Below are 19,212 nucleotides of genomic sequence, written 5' to 3'. Positions count from 1 at the left end.
AGTTCAGACACATTTGAGAATTTCCTACAATATCACAGCACTTACCTTAAATCAGCATAAGCCAGAATTAATAATGGTTAGGGAATAAAAAGTGAAGCTGGGAAAAGGGTCGTGGTTCAATACAATGCATCATTTGCTCTCTGGATACACCACAGCCCCAAAATGATATTCTAAAAGTTAGGAAACAAATGCCACTCATTACTTGGGAATATTTCACTCTGGAACCAACAGCTAGTATAGACCACACATCTCATGGAAGCCCTCACAGCTGGCATGAGCCAATCTAGTGTTCTGTCACTTCAGAGCACAGGGAGCACCACACAACCTGCCTTCACCTGCACCCAACCATACATCTGGGTTATGACAGGACAGACTCATGCAAATACATTATTTATTTAAGCTAAGGCGAGTAAAAGAACACATGCAAGCTTTTACTTACATTAAGAAAACGACCCACATTTCCTTCCTTTGTGGCATCTAGTATATAGATATTTTCATCATTAGCATTCTTCAGAAGTGTCCTGTCACTGTCTGCTTCCATACAAAGTATGCCTTGTTTTGACTGTCTGCGATCTTCCTCTTTGCAGTTCACTTTTTGTGGAGCCTTTGTGGATGGCTTCACAACGTATTTATCATTCAGCACACCTGACCTGCCACAAGCAACACCCCTCAGAGACAGATTCTTCCTTTTGCATTCTGCACTGTCCATTTCAGCAGGATTTGTCTGTCCAGCTTCCACCAGATCTTCCTTCTGCTTCTGGATGGATCCTGTCAATTGATGTCTAAGTTATTTTTCAACGTCATTTTAAAGCAGAAGCCAAAGCCTTGCCCTTGTTTGGCCCCAAACTCTCATCCATCCATCTTTCTTTGTTCTCCAAAATGCATATGGTCTCCTTACCATTTACAAAGTCATAACTATCCTTTTGAACATCTTTCTTCACTTCACCTGCAAATCACTACACCTCCTGCCACAGTGCCTAAAGCATTTGCTTAAGTCTCCGTGAGTGACCCACTCCCTCCCTTCATCTCAAATCCCACTCCAACATGATTTCTTCCACAAAGCATTTCTTCATCATTCTCCACCTTAGTTTAATTTCTGAGAGAATCACAAACTGGAATGAAGACAGAAGCAAGATGCATGTGTAAATAATAATATCAGTTTCACATTGTTTCCCAAGGTTGAATGCTTCCAGCTCTGCAATTCCCCATGTATCCTTCTTTTTTGCTGACTGCTACACACAGTGGCTATGACACAATATTATTTTGTGTATATTTTGAAATAGTATTCCCACAGCTGCCCCGTATTTGAGAAACAGTTTTATGGACTGTTTAACATGTCCCAAGGTCAACTTTGAAGGCAAAATAGCTCCCTGTATTAATTACTGTACTGTAATATGTAAGGTAGCAATAATGTCTGTACTGCTGAGCTGTTAAAACAGCCTAAGCACTGCATGGACATAATTATTCTATTCTGAGAACAGATCTGAACAAACAGAAGACCACCGTATAGATTTTAATTCTACCACATGATGATGGGGCATAAGTATGCTAAGAGTGCAGTATTTATAACTCTGCAAACTTACTTTCTTTCTTTGTTCCACTGGTCAGTTCTGTCTTGCTTGACTGATGAGGCTGAGAACAATTATCTTCATCTGAGCTGGCACTGTGCACCAGTGTATTGACCTCCTTTAAATAGAATAAAAAATAGTGAAAAGGCTGTGATGTATTTTTGCTGTACACAACTCTGAGTCAACAAAGGATAGTAAAACCCTGGAGTCTTAAAACCCATTAAGTTTCAAATCTATCATGACATTGAGTTCCAAAGGTCCAAGCATTTACTGCAATGCAGCGTATCTTAATTTCAAATTATCCTTTGGAACAATCTGGAGGAAGCTCACCACTCAATATAATATTTACGTTAAGTGCTTAAGACTCAACAATTTCACTAGTCTAAATGTTTTTGTGTTAGTTGAACCAAAGCCCAAATATGCTTTTTATGTGGTTTTAACAAAATGAACAGAAAAGAAACCAGTTATGGAAGCACTGGAGTAGACCAAATTGCCTAATTTTAGCATGAAAATATAATGTGCAATGAAACCTGTAGAGTAAGTTTACACCAGTCTTCTTCCTTTGCACATATTTACAGGCAACAGTTTACACTTGGGGCAGGTAAGACTGTCTTCACTGTGCCACTGCATGAAGTTACTACTCCCAAGATTTTCTTCTCTCCCTGCTATGTCATTCTTTGGGGAGACATCACAAAAATATTATCGCTCTGACTCCCTAATGTTGCAATTAGTTAACAAAGGAGGTGGAGGGGGAAGAATCCTTATATTGAGACTCATAACCGGAGTGTAAGTAAAGGGTGAGGTTGAAAAAAGGAAGGCTGTGAGAGTAACTAGTGTTGTTCTCAGCAAGTTGAACGGCTGATAATGGAGAAGGAACAGGACACAGCTTCCACCTCAGCTCACGGTATGATACAGAATCATACAGTGGTTTGGGTTGGAAGGGACCTTTAAGATCACCTAGTTCCAACCTCCCTGCTATAGGCAGGGACACCTCCCACTAGACCAGGTTGCTCAAAGCCCCATCCAGCCTGGCCCTCAATGCCTCCAGGGAGGGGGCATCCACAACCTCTCTGGGCAACCTGTTCCAGTGTCTTACCACCCTCACAGTCAAGAACTTCTTCCTAATATCTAGTCCAAATCTACCTTCTTCCAGTCTAAAACCATTTCCCCTCATAATCTCATGAAGAAAGGCTGTTAGGATTTTTTTTAAATGTATTTGAGATTAAAAGGTCAAAATGAACATATATATTCAGCATAGTGAATATTAACCTTTTAAAGCCACTTATTAAAATTACCATTTTTAGCTGGTGATTATCCACAACAGCTATTCTAGTTCCAAGCCTTCTCACGGCTGCAGTATTCAAATTCTTTGGATGAATTCTGTGCAGGAAGTTCAAAGGGAAATTGCAAAAGATGGACACATTAATAACTCTCACAACACACACACTCTAACAGTCTCTACCTCATAAAGAACAGATCATACCAAAGCCTGCAGTCCTACTTTCACCCCAAATTGCCTTTAAGAATGGAAGAGTTAGGTTAAGTCCTCAACAGCATTTGTAAAAAACACTTTATCATTTTTCTGAGAGACCAGCAGTTGCTTTTACACCTTTTTTCATTGCTCCCGAGAACCAAATTCTCCATTGTTTATTATATCACCTCAATGCAGAGCACCTACACAGAGAGTTCTGCCATTTTCCTGCTATTACTTTCAATAGTTTTGACACTATAGCTTCAAACAGGAAAGCAAAACAAACAATGTGAAAGTGGGAAGAAGGATGGGAAGCAGTACTTGGTATATATACCTAAAACATCAGAAATCATGTTTGTGTTTAGAGTGCAGTAGAAAATACCAGCTTCAACCTCATTTGAGGTATCTGTACAACGTCATAGCTCTTTATCAGTAAAATTCCAACCTAAAACATTTATATGCCATTCTTTCCATGAAAAAAATATGATATTTCTTCAGGCTACTTATAATGGCAAAAAGAGTGCTATTCCTTAAGGATTTATTATTTTTTTAGGAGTTGGAATAACAAATTCTTTTTCTCTGTTCAATTTTCATACATCCAACATGTGAAACATTTTTTATTCTCAGAAAAGAAACTTAATGAGATTTAACGTAGCTGTGCAGTAATCATAAACATAAAAATATTCCTCCCTACAATTTATAACAGAAGAGCTTATTAGAAATAACATCTAGTAAACGGCTGATAATTATGTAACTTACAAAATAATTAACTTGTTAGGTTTCCAAGTTTCCAAAATGTGAGAATACACTGGCAGGTATTTTTTAAAGCTTTTGTTTGTGATGTCATAGTGCTTCTCAGAGATCTGCAATAGTCTTTTCCCACAAAACAAGTATTTGAAATTACTTATGGGTATTACAAAGAATGCGTTTACAAAGCTGTGTGGCAAAGCAAGGCAGAAAGTTTAAGAAAACAAGCTCCTTGTGTCCTCTGGAAAAGACTACAGTATGCTACTGACAAAGCTACATGCACCATTTTGCAGTAATTTTAGGAATCCTGCTAGGCTATGAGACCATACAATGAAAACAAGATTACAATTTCTGTGTAGTGTAACAACATCTGCAAAAGTGAGGTGTTGTCAGACTCCTAACAGGCAAGGTTAAAAGTCCTAGCAGGGAAGGTTAAGGGACAAAGGAGAAAAGGTTTGGAGATGAGAAGCAAAGAACAGGACAGTTAGTGGCTAATTTATTATCAAATCCTCCAGAGTCATTAAGTACTTTTTAATTGCTTCTCTCTTTTCAAATTAGCATAATGATTCATGCCCTGAAGACGTCAAGTGCACTCAGGAGACGAATGGGATTTCTAGAAAGTGCCAAGCAATAAACGTCGTGAGGAAAATTAGTATATAGGAATAACTCTGTTCCACTTAACAATCAATCAAGAAACAAAAAGTTGAAAAAGTGAAAGAAACACCTCTTGGCTAACAACATTCAATTCTACTGTATGTTTTATAGAGAACTTTGTAGAATATCAGAACATTACATTTTCAGTTTGGTAAACTTACAGAGTTGATCCATTATCCACTGCTTCAGAAGAAGACTTCTGCTTCTCAAGAATGTCATCTTTGCCAGTCTGCACTAGCTCAATCTCAGAGTCTGAACAACCAGCATCAAGCTTTCTTTTTTTGGAAGAAAAGCTATGCCCTTCATCATTCACAGCACTCTCCTCCTTCAAGTTTTGCTCAGCATCTCCCAACTCTTGAACTTCAGCTCTGCTCTTTAATCTGCCTGGAAGAAAAATGAAAAAGATTGTTTCTTTACTAAGATGGGTCTTACTCGCTATCCCAGCTCAAGCTTATATGAAAGGCAAGAGAATTATTTGGGAAAGTTAAAGGCGACTGCACTTATACTAAAGGAAAACTACCCCTTGTTGGGGATGCAGAGACTTAGGAAGGAAAAAGTACGTGTGTGACAGGCTTTGCACCAGATGGCACCACTACATTGCAGAATTCTTCAAAGTTCTTCTGTCTGTTTGATCATCTGCAAATTAAGATCATATAGGTTCACTTCTTTTCCAACCTCAAGTTTCTCTGCCTGGTTCTCAAAGAAATTCCATGGCGTAGGACACAGGGGAGGTAAAATTATGCTATAAAACTTCCACATGTCATCTTTTGTTACCTGAGTAAGTACAAACAAACGTCCCCTTGTCGATATCATCTAGGCAGCGGACGCCCCAACCCTTCTTCTCTGTGTTGAACACTTGCAACCGAACTTGAATGCCATGCTGTACAACTCTGTTTTGACACATCATCTTGTCACATCTGCATGACACACTACACTCATAAATTCTGTCAAGATGAAACAAAATAAAACACAAGAAAGCAAAGTTGCTATTACTAACTCTTGCAAGATGGCTTATTGTCTTCCTTACTGGGAGCAATAATTTGTTTCTTCCATCATCTGCGCGCACCCTCCCCAGCCACCACGCCTGCCAAAGGGACCGCAATGCACTACAGTGGGGACTGCTATCATGGAAGAAATTGGAAGTATGGTACTACCTCATTCATTAAGTTCCCTGCATGGCTCCATCCCAAATGTGGCAACAGCAACTGGCTTATTACTTCTTTAGGAGTCTGATACTACAGAGCAAGCGTCTGGACAAGTTACTGCGCAAAACCAAGGGGCAGTTATCTCCTCCCACTTCTTAGACTGATACTGGCTGTGATGATCTTGCAATAGAACTTGCAATAGATCTCCTTTCCTTGTGGCAGGTTTCCTTTCCATGGATTGCATGAATGAACAAGTACAAGGGCCAGGTAAGTCCTGAGCTTCTAAGCCAGGTAATACCGTGTTACCTTCTTGGGCCATGAACTAAGCTGAGGAAACTGTAGTATCTGCAGCACAAAAAGTGTTTTTTTCATCTCCATTATTCAAGACATATTATTTCCGCCAAAATCATCCTTATCAATTAGTAAAACTGAGACAAAAATTTAAGGTTTCAGTAATTCATAAACAATACAGGTGTAAAATAAGAGTACACAAAATAGTTCTGTCTTTATTACCCACTAGGAACAGGCCCTTCCAGCCTTTTGTAGCTGTATCCACGAGCAGTTTTAGTATTAGGAGACACGGAAACTTTACTGCAGCCTCTTGCAGTTAGCTGTAGACATGCACACTTTGACCTACAAAATGAAAGAAAAGCATCGTATAGAAATCAGAATGTACTGGGAGCAGAGTAAATCAAACTTAAGTGTAGATTATTTAAAATGTACTTGACTATATACAAACACAAATGCATTATTTTACATTTTTTTCCGTCTTTGCTCCAAAAGGTCACTTCAGGTACCCCACCCTCCTCTGTCTCTTGCCTGGTTATGCATGCCTACAAAAATCATGTCTCCCCCTTTTCTCCATTCTTCTGCCAGCCTCTGCAAAGGCACACACTAAAAGTTGATGTGCGACAGAAATCATTACCAACAGGACACTGTCAAATGGACTGAAGGAAGGAAAGAAGACCACCTGTTCTTGCACAGCATCCCAGTCTGTTAGCCACTACTTCATTGCCTTTCTCCCACTCCAGCCCCTAGGAACGGAATAATTGCAAACTACCAATTGAAGAACTCCAGCAATAATGCTGTTCCTCACCATCTTAAGTCATGACAGCTCCAAAGACTCACAGCAATTAGTCAAATCTCAACCCCTAGACCTACACATTGAAAGCATGTCAGCTCTTGGGGAGGTTCAGCACATAGAAGGAGCATGCTACGCACTAGCTGTTCCCCACTGCCCAGCTGAAACTAAATTATCTGAATGACTGACTCTTATTCTATTTCAAGCTATATGAAGGGCCATAGGCAGTTACACTGCACAGCAGCGCGAGCATCTCCTCTAGCTACCAATTATACAAAATAGATTCAATCCAAGGTTAACGTCTGCAGGCAAAGACCAGGTAAAAGACAAACACCCTCGGGAGAGCAAACAGAACTATCACTGAACTCAACATACATTAACTGTGGCAGTTTCTCACATAATTATTTGTAGTCCAGAGTTAGCAGGCTTTAGAAGACATCAAGAGAAACACCATCTGAACTGTCCAGAACATAAATGTGTTCTGTTTCCACCGTGTATCACAGCATTTGTTGAGAAAGGGAAGGATGGGATGTAGAGATTGTAAAAGGAGGTTTCTTCCTCTGCCCTAATTAATCTATGACCCAAGTGATCTGACCTTTCCAGGCTGTCAAATCCCAGCCCTGAAGGATACTATCCCATCGAGGGAGCTGCAGCAGAAGTTGTCACACAGAAACCTCTCCTGCCTGTCAGAAAAAATGAGCCACCTTCTGCTATCATAACTCTCTCCTTTCCCCACTCCTTTCCAAAAGCCAAGAGATCTGCTTTCCTGCTCCACTTGAAGGAGAAGCATGGCGTATTTGGGAATAAAGGTAATGGAATATCATAATCCACCTCTTGATTGCTTCCTTCCTTGTAAGAGAGGTAGGAGCACCCAAGCTCTGGAGAAGACAGATACAGTGGTTTCAGTCAGCACAGGCTGTGGCACAAGACAACTACTGCAGACATCCCCGTAGAGTTGTCCCTTCGTCATTTGGCACTGCTTGACACCGTGTACCTTCACACTTCCAACACCACCCTAACACTGACACACTACGCACGATCTGTCTGGGATTAGATTCTTCTACTTACCTATCAATGCAGCCATCTGTGCAGTCACATGAATCAAGAAACATGCTGGATAAGTTGTTGAGATAATATCCACGAGGCCATGACGTCCTCCGGTATTTAAAATAAGGTAATCTCGCACGGTCAATATCATTACAGAAGGAAATAGGCACAGATTCAGCTCCATTGCTAATATCAAAATCAAACACAAGGGGTTCAGGATTTACAGTGTTCCTGCCCAACAGGACGTATGTGTTGAAAGAGAAGTGATCAATAAATAAGAAATCACATTTTGTCTCAAACAAATAACTTTGAACATCTTGAAAACTTCTCAGACTTCTGCCACAAGGAGCTTTATAACTCACATCCAGAGATTTTGAAAGGCAGTCTGCTTTCGCGTGGCGTCTTTGAAAGTGAAACAGTATTGGTATCTTAAGAGGATTTTCACCCTTGTAGGAGCTTACTGCTCTGTTGGAGAGACATGCACTAGAGCACTTGTGCTTCCGATACCGGGGATTTAAAGGTACATGACGAATTTCACTTGATGCTTCCTCACTCTCTGAATCCGATTTTTCAGTCTTCTTTTTGCTAATAGGAATGAGGGAAGAAAAGAAACAACAGAGAGAGAGAGAGAGAGAGAGAGAGAGAAAAGAACAGCATCTCAGGTGATCAGTAAACCAATCAGTCTTCTACTGGTTCAGCATTATTAGTGTAGGAAAGCTTGAAGGCGGCCAAGGGTTTTACTGAATGACTGTTTGCATTACCTAACAGCTCTTGACACCATACGAAGACACAAACAGTGCCATTCCAAATAAGTGCCAGCAGCAAAAAAAGAACCATACTTTTGCCTCTACCTTCCAAATCAGTTCCCAAGGCTAATTACGAAAACTAAGTTATGTGCCTAATAACAATCCTCATAGTCTGTGAAAGCTTGAGAACTGAATTCAAAACTTTCAAGCTCCAGCACTGGTAATCCTACTAATAATCATGGATCTTCATTCAGAACAAAACAGATGTTCTATCCCACAAGGCTTTCATGTGATATATTAGATAAGTCTACTCAAAACTTCAGGTTTTCCATATGAGTCAATTTAAAAAGTATGTATTTACTTGAAAAATTGTCAGGATTCAAAGTTGATTTTAAATCAATGAATATATAAATAATACAGAGAGATTAAAAACTTTCTCAAATTCAGTAAAGATATGTACAATAATGAGCTTTGCCAAATTGGAAGTATTAAATAAATACACTGACCTGCGTGAACCCTCTACAGAGTTTCCAGTGTTGTCATCTGTAACAAGATCCTGCAATTTAGGCTTGGTTTCCTGTATATTCTCTCCATCAAGAACATCATTTACTGAAAAAATTGGAATACAAGCAAAAACTTAAATGGTCCACATTTCAATAATTTATAATTGAATTTAGTTACGAAAGCGATAATTGCTAAAACACACTAAAAGCAATGCATTGCTATGAACTACAGTTAACAAAGCATGCTAACAAGCACCCTACTACAAATAATTTTTTTTGCACTTATACAGAAGTGATGTGTTTGCATAAAGGTGTGGAGGTGAGAAGCTCAGACACACACTTCTCTCTCTCCTACTTCTCCCCATCCTCCCTCCCCTGCCACTCCCTCTCCCCGAAGTGCGTGTGGACAAATGTGAGACAGAAACACGTTGCAAAGACTTATGCTTTTTCACCAGTCATCATGTAACTTGAGTATTAAAATCTCCCATGGGGCTTTCAAACTACACAGAGTTCATCTTCACTTGGTCCAAGCCGCATACACATACACACAAACCACAGAAGTACAAACCCAGATGAACATTCGCAGTTCAGTAACTGAGGAAATTACTATTTTTTTCCTTGCAATGCTAACAGGCTCCTGAGATCTATTTTATTGATTTCAACGTAAGGAAACAAACCTCTAGTAAGATAAAAGAAAGCCAAATAGCAAACAAATGCAGTCAAGATGCACATACCATTTGTCAAAGTTAAAAGATCACCCAGATCAGCTTCGTTCACCAGTGCCCAAGCCTGCAAGTACTCTATGTAAAAACAAAGCAAAAACAGACATGAAGTGCAATATAAGTTATAATTATAGGGACAATGATAGCAGTGACTGCTAGAAGAAAGCTATTCTCTGGACACATTTGTTTCCTCACTGTGCTAATACAGAGCACTGCGACGCTGATAGTGTAATTAACCTTTTTCTACAGTCCTTAACAGACACACCTAGGAGTAGCAACACGGTCACAGCTCACATCAGCAACTGAACCAGCACTGAACAACCTCTGGCTTTTAGAAAGCTGCTGGAATGCTTTTAAACACAAGTCCAGAAGTGTGTAGTTGTATCAGCCTCTTAAACCATTATACATTTTCTTGCACAGTACAGTGAGATGTATAGATTAGATTTACATGGATGATTTAATAATAATAAAAAATAGTAATTTTTATAAATTAAAAAAAAATATAAAAAAAACCCCAAACCTGTTTACTGCTCTCGCTTTATCAGACTTCTGATTTTGATGTAGATAAAAAAACTAATTTCCATGAAAATCAAGAACATTCTTATAACACATTGCCTTAAATTTTTCTGCTAATGTTTCAAGTTAAATGGTTTCTTCAATATGAAATAAGACAGCTCAATCGCAGTCCTGCTGAAGTATTACAAGGATTTCAAACCTTGGTTTGTGGCAGTTCCATTCTTGATCTTTTCCTTTAGCAGCAGCAGTACTTCTTGCACCTGCTCAAATATGATGTCTACTCTTCTACTTTCCAGTCGTGTCCAAAACGCCTTCAGATCACCTGAAATACAAATTTTCATTTCCAAGTCTGAGTACCTTCCAAGAAGTCTAAAAACATGGGTAGCTCTTAGTGGACTTTTCAAAGGCTGCCAAGTACAATAGTGGGAAGCAGGGGTCAAATACTTCTGAAAGATCAGGCAAGACACCTGTTTTTTCTTACTGTAGGCTTAAACTTTCATAAGTCTATTTTCTAACCCTAAACACGAAAGTGAAACAGTCTAATGATGAACTGGGGTGACTTTTGATGGTCCATGAAGCTTCTTTGACATCGAGCTGTCGGAGCGGGTCCAGGCCTCCCAGTACCTGAAGTGGGCCTACAGGAAAGCTGGGTAGGGACTTTTTATAAGGGCATGTTGTGACAGGACACAGGGAAATGGCTTTAAATTGGAAGAGGGTAGATTTAGACTAGGTATTAGGAAGAAATTCTTTACTGTGAGGGTGGTGAGACACTGGAACAGGTTGCCCAGAGAGGCTGTGGATGCCCCCTCCCTGGAAGCATTCAAGGCCAGGCTGGATGGGGCTGTGAGCAACCTGGTCTAGTGGGAGGTGTCCCTGCCTGTAGCAGGAGGGTTGGAACTAGATGATCTTAAAGGTCCCTTCCAACCCAAACCAGTTTATGATTCTTCAAATAATTTTTCAAGTACATCAACAAAGGGTTTTCTGGAAGCCTCTCTCTAAATATTATTTAAATTCCACTATAAATTAATCATCACTAAAACTCAGAAATGACAAAGGAGAATGTTTTCAAAGGAATGAACTGAACGTATTACTACAGAAGAGACATTTGTAAATTGTTTATAGACAAAACCTTCCCTAGCTGATCAACGTGCCCCATCAGTATTTTTGGTAAGCTTTCTAGGGATAAAATGTTGAACATATTTTCAGAAAAGGCCAGTTTGATAAATTTTGCTCACTAAGTGAATTAATTGCAACAGCTAATATGCCCCTTACATCATACCTCCTTTCCCCATTATAAATATTTAAAAGAGCATTTTGTTTAAAGATTTTTTAAATCATTTTTTTAAACCACTGATCAGAACATGGTTCATCACATCTCTTCAATTCCAGGAATATGTATTTGAGATACTAAGCTTGTTCATGAAAACGGTTAAAATACTAGCAGTACATCTTTGGCAAGGACTGTGAAAAGAAAATATAGCTCATTGTGTCACCAGACCATGCTAGAAAAGACAACATGTTCTCTGTTTTGGTTAACAGTTCCCATCTTCAATAATTAAGCACAAAAAAATAAGTAAATCCTTTCTCCCCACTTCATTTCAAGAGCTAGAGTCCACTGTCACCACAGAAGGTTTACAGACTATTTTCGGACAGCGAGTTTTGGCTGGCGAACGTGCCACCATGACACCTCCCCAGCAGTCACGAGATGCAGCACTATTGTAAAGCTTGCAAAAAGTTTTTTTTTCTCCTTAGCAGAGAATGACTTTATTGCTCAGTACAACAGAAGCCAAGTAATGCTATGTCAGCACAGAGCCTACAGTTACTATCAAAAGGGTCATGAAAGTAACAATCCTTTGTCACCACACCACCAGTTGCTTATGTCATCAGCAGTTAAAAACTTAGTATTAAACACAACACAAATGAGCAATATTGAAAGTACTTCTTGTAATATTACTGATCTGGCACTAACTCTCAACAACATTAAACAAGCTTTGTATTCACAAGAACAGTAGGCATATACATAAAAGCCTCTTGGAACAGCACACTGTCTATGAAGACAACTTGAGCTCTGGGCCATTCCTACTCTCTTGCTGTGCCTAACAGTATCACAAATTTTAAATAAGGAGAAACAAGAATATGTAATATCCCTGTTCAAAAAATACATATTCAGAAATACCATTAAAAAGTTCCACTGCGGCAGATTAAAACTGTTGCCATTATTTGTTACCTGTTTTTAGACACTTCAATGTATTTACAGTATACGGATAACAGTGGTGGAAGTACCACTTCAGAGGATGGGTGGCAGAACAGTCTTTCATTTCTGGGTCACTTCTAATCTTGTAAAGGCCAAAAGCAAACAGACCACATCACTACTGCCTATCCTGCTCAAGTCTCTCAACTTAAAAGGCTTTCCTGCTTCTCATGCTAGAGCGCTATGAAACTCCAGCAGCTAAAACTGTGAAATTCACAGTACAATTTTAATTTCAAAGAAACAGATGTCCACATCATTCATCTCCTCTTCAGTGTTAATGCTGCTCTTGCTGATCCCAGCCAGGAGGACATGAATGAACAGACACAGGATGCATTCATTTTCTCAGCCTTCCAAACAGTCTCAACCAGCTGATGACTCAGCATGCACTGGCATCTTGTGGCAGTACTTCTAAAGCTGGCTGAGGTTATTGCTTCTGGGGGCTTTTTCTTTTCCTTCTATCTTTGTGACCACATCTTCTTTCAGCATTGCGCAAGAGAATGAAGTAACAGCAAGAAAAAAGCAGGCTAAGCCAGAGTTCCCCAGAAAAACACTTGGGTATTTCCTATGAAAAACTCACAGTGCTGACACACATTCTACTTATACATCATATAAGCTGGAACTACTGCCATCCAGTTACCATTTCCACACTCTAAGCAGTGTCAGACAAACACCACATTCCTTGTTTCCTCCATAAGTCTGAATTACACTACCTTCAGCTATCACTTTCCTGGAAGTGGTACGGTTCTCCTCTTCAGGACGGTCACGCAGCACTACGAGGGATGCAGAATGGACAAGTAAGAGTTTAGACGAGAAATAAAAATGCTTGTCACCAAAAGATACATCAGTAGTTACTGACAGAAGGCATCAGTGAGAACACTGCATGAGAAAGCACTGTGGTGAAACAGTCCTCCTGTTTTCAAAGCTACAAAGAAACACAAGATAGAGCAGAAGAACATTCAAGTGAAAGAAGTTGGGAAGGCTTTTTTTTTTTAAGCATACGTAGCTTACCATCGTTAAAATGTGACACTGCTGTGAGATGACCCACACTTTCCATTGTGTTCAGATGAGCCTACACAATATCTGCCTCCTGTTAGCTCCCATTTCCCCCTTTTTTAATTAATGCTGTCAGTGAAGCTGTACTGCGATTAAACTAAATACAGGAAAAAGATTAAAGGTTGGTTTGTTTTTTGGTCAGAAATTTAGTGGATCTACTTCAGAACAGATGCTCAATAAAGCACCAAAGGAAAGCATTTCTCAACTGCACGGAGGATATCAGATTTCTGACCACGACCACTAACGACATAGCACAAAATACGCCCAGTTGTAAACCAATTACTTATCCGTGGCACGCTGTATCTGTTCAACATTCCCACGTGCTCCGTGACTCGGGCACAGAAATTTCATTCGGTTGACCGAGAAAGGAGAAAAAGCGAAGCTTCTCACGAGATCCCACGAGTCTTGCGGTAAAGTTTCTCACAGGATCTGCCTAGCGACTGCTCAAAGCACGCACTCATACTCCTACGGCTTACTTCGGTTCCCCTCCATGTCGCGGGGCCCTCCCTGCTCAGGCGGGGGAGCTGCGTGCAGGCGCTGCCGTCCGAGTTCGGCTGGGCAGGGGCATCCAGGCCAGGCCGTGAGCGCCCCGCCAGCGCCCGCACCCAGCCGGAGCCGACATGGGACGAAGGTCACGCGTGGGGGCGAGCCCGCTCGCCCTCCTTCCTCCCGGCCGCTGCTTCGCTGGGGGCTGAGGAACACAGAGGACTAAAGCAGGGGGCTATGCAGACAGGGCTGGCTCAGTCAGGCGCTGCCCCGCCACAGCCCGCCGGGGGGCGCCAACCACCGACGGCTACACGCATGCGCCGAGCTCACTCCTTTACCTCGAGTTCCACCTTCTCCTCCCTACGCATGCGCAAGGCGGGGCTGGGCCGCCCGAGCGAATGGCTGCGCGGAGGAGGCGGGCCGCTCACGGCAGGTGTCTTTGTTGCTATTGGTTGCGGCTGGGGTCGCGGTGTGCGCGGTGCTGGCCAATGGGAACGCGCGGGAGAGGGAGGAGTGGGCCGGGTCGCCGCCGGGAGGGAGCAGGGGAGGGGGACAAAACCTAGAGGAAGGCGGTGCGTCCGCCATCTTGGGTGGGCGGGCGAGCTTGGGGGCGGGGCCTCTCTGGGTGGGGGTGGGGGTGGGGGCGCGGTCGGCCGGGTGTGTTTGAGGCATTGCTATCTTGGCAAGTGGGTGGAGGGTAGGCGGGTGTTTTCAGAGCTGTGGTCTGGGTTGGTCTGAGGTACTCGGGGCTGTGGTGCGTCTTTTAGCTTACGGTGTGGGTTGTGAGAGGGCTTTCCCATAGTTGGACACCTGTGGGAAAGTTGCTCTGGCTGAGTACAGGGAAGTGGGAAAAATAAAAACAAGCTTTGAGGGGATATTTAGCCCTTCGCTTCCGGCTAAGATAATAAATTAAAAGACTCAGTAAACGTCTGAGTTACTTAACAGCACTGTTGGTTACTGCTGTTTGCTGTTGCTGCTGTATCCCGTGAAACAACTGCTGCTATTTTGATTCAGAGCACACCCGTACAGGTGTTTATGTTGCCCTTAAAGTTTTAAGCACAGATACTTTACAAGCTTTGGCGCTGTGGCAATACACGATGATTTCTCAGGTTAAATTTAACCTACTTGAAAAAAATGTCTGAGGGATTTGCTTGTTTATGTGCTGTGCACATGGAAGGGATCACGCTGTGGTTTCAGCACTTTTTGTTAATTTTTTTTTTTTTGTCACCACTTCAAACTGTAGAAAGTCAAAGAGTGTCCAATCTTGTAGATGTTATTAAAAGTATTTCTGTAATCAGGGTGGAGAGTGGACGTTTGTCAGCGCGGAATGCTGTGTTTGTGTGACTTGGTGCTCCAGTCAGACTCAGGGGTCTCCAGAAGATTTTGCTGTGTAGCTTCTGCTTTGTACTTCTGTAACACCTTTTACGTGTTTACATAGGCTTACGTATGTCTGTATCTATGTTTGAAATTCCTTGATTAGCCTATGAACACTGTGTAACCTACAGGGAGAAAAGAGACTGCTAAGAATAATGTTGCTTGGAACTGGGTGGCTTAGCCATTAACAATGCACGGACAAATCTCCAAATAAAAATAGTAGTTTACATTTTAAAAAGAGAGATTCCTTTCCTGTAGCGGTTTAAGTACAAAGTTTCCTTCTTTCTGGAATATTCTGCCTTAGAACTGATGTTTGCAGACTAAGTAATTTTATTTTACTGAATTATTTATATACATGCATATGCAAGTTACTGCTGAATGTTACAAAGTGCTTGTGATGTTACAAACTGTATGAGGAATATACCAAATGCAAAGAATATGGAGCCAAATGTTATGATGATTGTGTTAATGACAAGTTATTTTAAAAGGTGATTTCCTTATAAACTTTTACTTCCTTAAATAAAAGTCTCCCAAATGGCCTCTGATGTTTGCATGCACGTTTTGAAACTGTGTTAAGCATTAATCAGCAATGTGGAGACAGTATAGCCATCTCATAAGCAATGGATATTGTTAAATATTAATATTTCTGCTTGGGTATCATGACTGCATATGTCTGCTTCCCTGGTGTGCTTAGGAAGCTAATGATGATGTAGTTTTCATTTGCTTCACAGTCATCAGCATCAAATGAGCTCAAGGTTTGTTTGGTTTTTTTTTCACCTATAATTCATTGAAATAAAACTATTGGAAATCTGACCATAATTTTACTTGGAACCAAGTAAAATAATATAACTCAATGGAGTCATAACACCACACCAAGAAAGGCATTCCCTTTGCTCTAGGCAAGCCTCTGGAGGTTATTCGGTCTGTCATGACAAGGTCTTTTGCCTGATACCTGTCAGTTACATGTGAAGATATAATGGTGGTGTTATCTATGTTACTCACTATAAAGTATTAGATCACTCAGAAGCTTTTAATTAGGAACTAGAAATGATAGAAATCAGAAGCACGGCAGCATACTTGTTGAACAAGAGAGAAATAGGGACATAATATGCATATTATTTGACACAAAAAGGGAAATTTGTCTTTCTTAAAGACTATAACATGTCAGTTGTGTAAAATAACTGAATTTCCTTGTTCCCTCTTTTCTCTAGAGCTGCAAGATATGCTTTCTACAACAAGGCAGTAAATTCCACTGCCGAGCAGGTGAGCACAGTTTTTCCCAAACTCACACGCAACGCTGAAGAGACGTCCCAGTGACGTGCCCACAGCACTCCTCTAGCAGCAGTATAATCTTGAGACTTGCCCACCAGCTTCTGCAGTCTGTATCTGGACTAACTGCATCTAAAGGTGAGGACAGCTTGTTCCACGTGCTTACATATTTGTTAACACTTTTGTTAAGATGACAGTGAAAGGATTAACTGTTAAGTTAATGGTATGGTTTATTGACTTGCAGAATTACGCTTTTGTATTATATGGTTTTAGTAATACGTAGAGAATCAAGATGAACAGTTGCTTAGGTAGGCAGACCATAAATGTTTCCTTTGAGTGGGAAGCTGACCTCAAAGCAACCGTTTCTTCAGTTCTCTTCTCCAGGGAAGGTTTTAACATCTTGAGTACAATGGGATCTGGGTATATCTTCATTTGGCCATGTAAGCTTGGGTGAAGCACAGAGACACCAGTCACACTTCAGAAAATAGTGAAGCAGTGAAAGCCATGGACATTCAAAAAATGTTTCATGATTCTCTTGTAGCTTTTTGTTCTTTTCTGAGTGGATTGTCTTTTTGTTTCATTGACGTTTTTCTTCTTAAAGTGCCTTCATCTTGGTTAGATACTTCTGCCTGCTCCTTCTCTGTCACATCCTACATTTATCCTTCTTTGTGATTTAACTTACTCCCTTACAGATAAGTGTAGGTAACAATACTTCATTCTTTCAAAATGCATCTTTAAAGTAATGTTCTCTTTCATTGCATCGATTAATTTAAGTCTGGTTTATATATAGTCCCTTATTTTTCATCTATCTAATATATCTTGACAAAGATAACAGATCAGAGAACAGATGATGATAGTTTTGTACAGATAATTGCTTCTTTACAAAATGTGTTCCGTGGGGCATCATTCAGTTTATCCTAGAAGTCTGTTATACGTTATTATTTACAAAGATGCATACCAGTACTCTCTGTAGGTATGTTGCTTACTAATTAGATTTACTGTACAGTATTTGCAGGCCCTCAGTGCTATGTTTTGTAATTCTGTTACTGTTATAGAAATGTTAGGTTTTAGGTAGTATTAAGTTACTTTGGATATTAATTTTTCTAGCTAGTTAATCAAAGAAAAGGAATATTCAGTTCTTGTGGAAGCCACTGGGTCCTGTTAAATGATTTTGTTCTACCTGTGTTCTAAGGACGTTCATATTCCTGGCAATTAAATGTCAAAAAAAAGAAAAAAGATGTATTTAGAAATTCCAGTTCCCAAAATCATTAACTATTAATCACCCTAAGGGAATCTTTAAACACACGCAGAGACTTGCTATGAAAAGGAAAGAAAAAATTTGTGTCACTGTTGAAACAATAGACTTCTTTCATGTGGAGGACCTAGATATCTGTTAATTACCATCTAGTTTCAGGGTTTTGGAGTCTGGCCCGATATGCTGAAACTCTTAACCATCTACTAGCTGGCATATCTTTCAAGGTCTGCATTCGGAGACTGGTAATGTAGTGTATTTCATCTTTATGGACTGTTTATGTTGTAGAATTGTTTTCATTTTTACCTATGTTTCTGTCCTAGAGTCTCAGTATTAACTGCTGACGTAGATTCCAGACAGTTGTGTGAACAACTGAAAAAAAAAGTTACTGATATTTTCTGAAGTAAAGCTAGTGCTCATAAAATATTCTGACCATTTTGATGGGCTTAGTTTGTGGGTTTGTACACAAAATATTTTAATTAAATGAAGATGTAGCAGACTAAAATTTCCAGATATAGTGAACTTGCAGTGTTCCCACTACTAAGAGATGTATTATATGGTGTACCACAGCTTCTTTTTTTGTTTTGCCTTGTATTTTTTAAAGCAAAGCGTAGAGTAAGTTGTGAGCCTTCATTGTAATGCCATGTGACTGATAGGTGAGTACAAACATAAAGTAGTGAGTGCCTTACATAGAGTTGTACCTGACATAACAAAGCCCATCAAAATGATGCACATAGCAAAATTGAAGTAATTATTATGTATAGGTGCAATAACCACTTTCAAATAAGACTAAAACTTAACACATTTTTAAATACACTAAGAAAAATTTGTCTGCAGCTATAGAAAACAATGAAAAAGCTTTACAGGGAAGGATCAGGTAAGCCACAATCCCTTGTACGTTTCCATTTGGCATTGTCCAAGAATGAAGTGGTTCTGTTCTTACTGCCTTACTCAGCCCTCCCCTGTTAGTTTGTGTGGCTGCTTAATGAAGTTGGCTCAGAGTACTGGCTGAGGTTTAAAAGAAATTATGTATTTGTCTCGGCTAATTTGATCTGAATACATTTCCACATCTAATTCACTGTGCAGGCTCCTGGTATTTCTACTTCTCTCAGGGAACTGGGGTGGCCAGGGGGCAAAAATTAGCATCTGGAGGTGGATTGCTTTCTAATTTTATTGTCATTGTCTCTTATCTCAGCTAAAAGTGTTTGTACAACTGCTTCTGTAGTATGAGACACCTGCTGGTTTTTGCAGAACATTGTATACAGGTTATTGTGGATGGTGCTCATTGCGTAGCAGAAATGTCCTAAGATTCAACTTCTTTGCATTT

General features: G+C 40.3%; 2 protein-coding genes across 4 annotated transcripts in view; one reads left to right on the top strand and one right to left on the bottom strand.

The window, feature by feature from the left end:
• The window catches only part of LOC110402348 (histone-lysine N-methyltransferase SETDB2-like), a 36,927-nt gene extending 22,615 nt beyond the window's left edge, over positions 1 to 14,312 (bottom strand). Inside the window, exons 1-12 of the mRNA XM_021404374.1 lie at positions 13,460 to 14,312; positions 13,162 to 13,221; positions 10,400 to 10,522; positions 9,697 to 9,762; positions 8,966 to 9,068; positions 7,735 to 8,298; positions 6,099 to 6,218; positions 5,215 to 5,384; positions 4,602 to 4,824; positions 2,864 to 2,948; positions 1,584 to 1,686; positions 440 to 768 (exon numbers count right to left, since the gene is read on the bottom strand). Of these exons, the coding sequence (XP_021260049.1) occupies positions 440 to 768; positions 1,584 to 1,686; positions 2,864 to 2,948; positions 4,602 to 4,824; positions 5,215 to 5,384; positions 6,099 to 6,218; positions 7,735 to 8,298; positions 8,966 to 9,068; positions 9,697 to 9,762; positions 10,400 to 10,522; positions 13,162 to 13,221; positions 13,460 to 13,505 (1,992 nt within the window). The 5' untranslated portion in view covers positions 13,506 to 14,312. The remainder of the gene's footprint in view (positions 1 to 439; positions 769 to 1,583; positions 1,687 to 2,863; positions 2,949 to 4,601; positions 4,825 to 5,214; positions 5,385 to 6,098; positions 6,219 to 7,734; positions 8,299 to 8,965; positions 9,069 to 9,696; positions 9,763 to 10,399; positions 10,523 to 13,161; positions 13,222 to 13,459) is intronic.
• The window catches only part of CAB39L (calcium binding protein 39 like), a 69,599-nt gene continuing 66,962 nt past the window's right edge, over positions 16,576 to 19,212 (top strand). For 2 of the 3 annotated variants that reach the window (XM_021376427.1, XM_021376417.1), the window contains exons 1-2: positions 16,576 to 16,771; positions 18,042 to 18,130. The gene's annotated coding sequence lies outside the window, so the exon portion shown is untranslated. The remainder of the gene's footprint in view (positions 16,772 to 18,041; positions 18,131 to 19,212) is intronic. The other variant, XM_021376433.1, reaches the window with a different exon arrangement.

Source organism: Numida meleagris, chromosome 1, assembly GCF_002078875.1.
Source record: "Numida meleagris isolate 19003 breed g44 Domestic line chromosome 1, NumMel1.0, whole genome shotgun sequence".
Taxonomy (NCBI): Eukaryota; Metazoa; Chordata; class Aves; order Galliformes; family Numididae; genus Numida; species Numida meleagris.
Note: the sequence above shows the minus strand (reverse complement) of the source record. Positions and strands in the feature narration are given on the sequence as shown.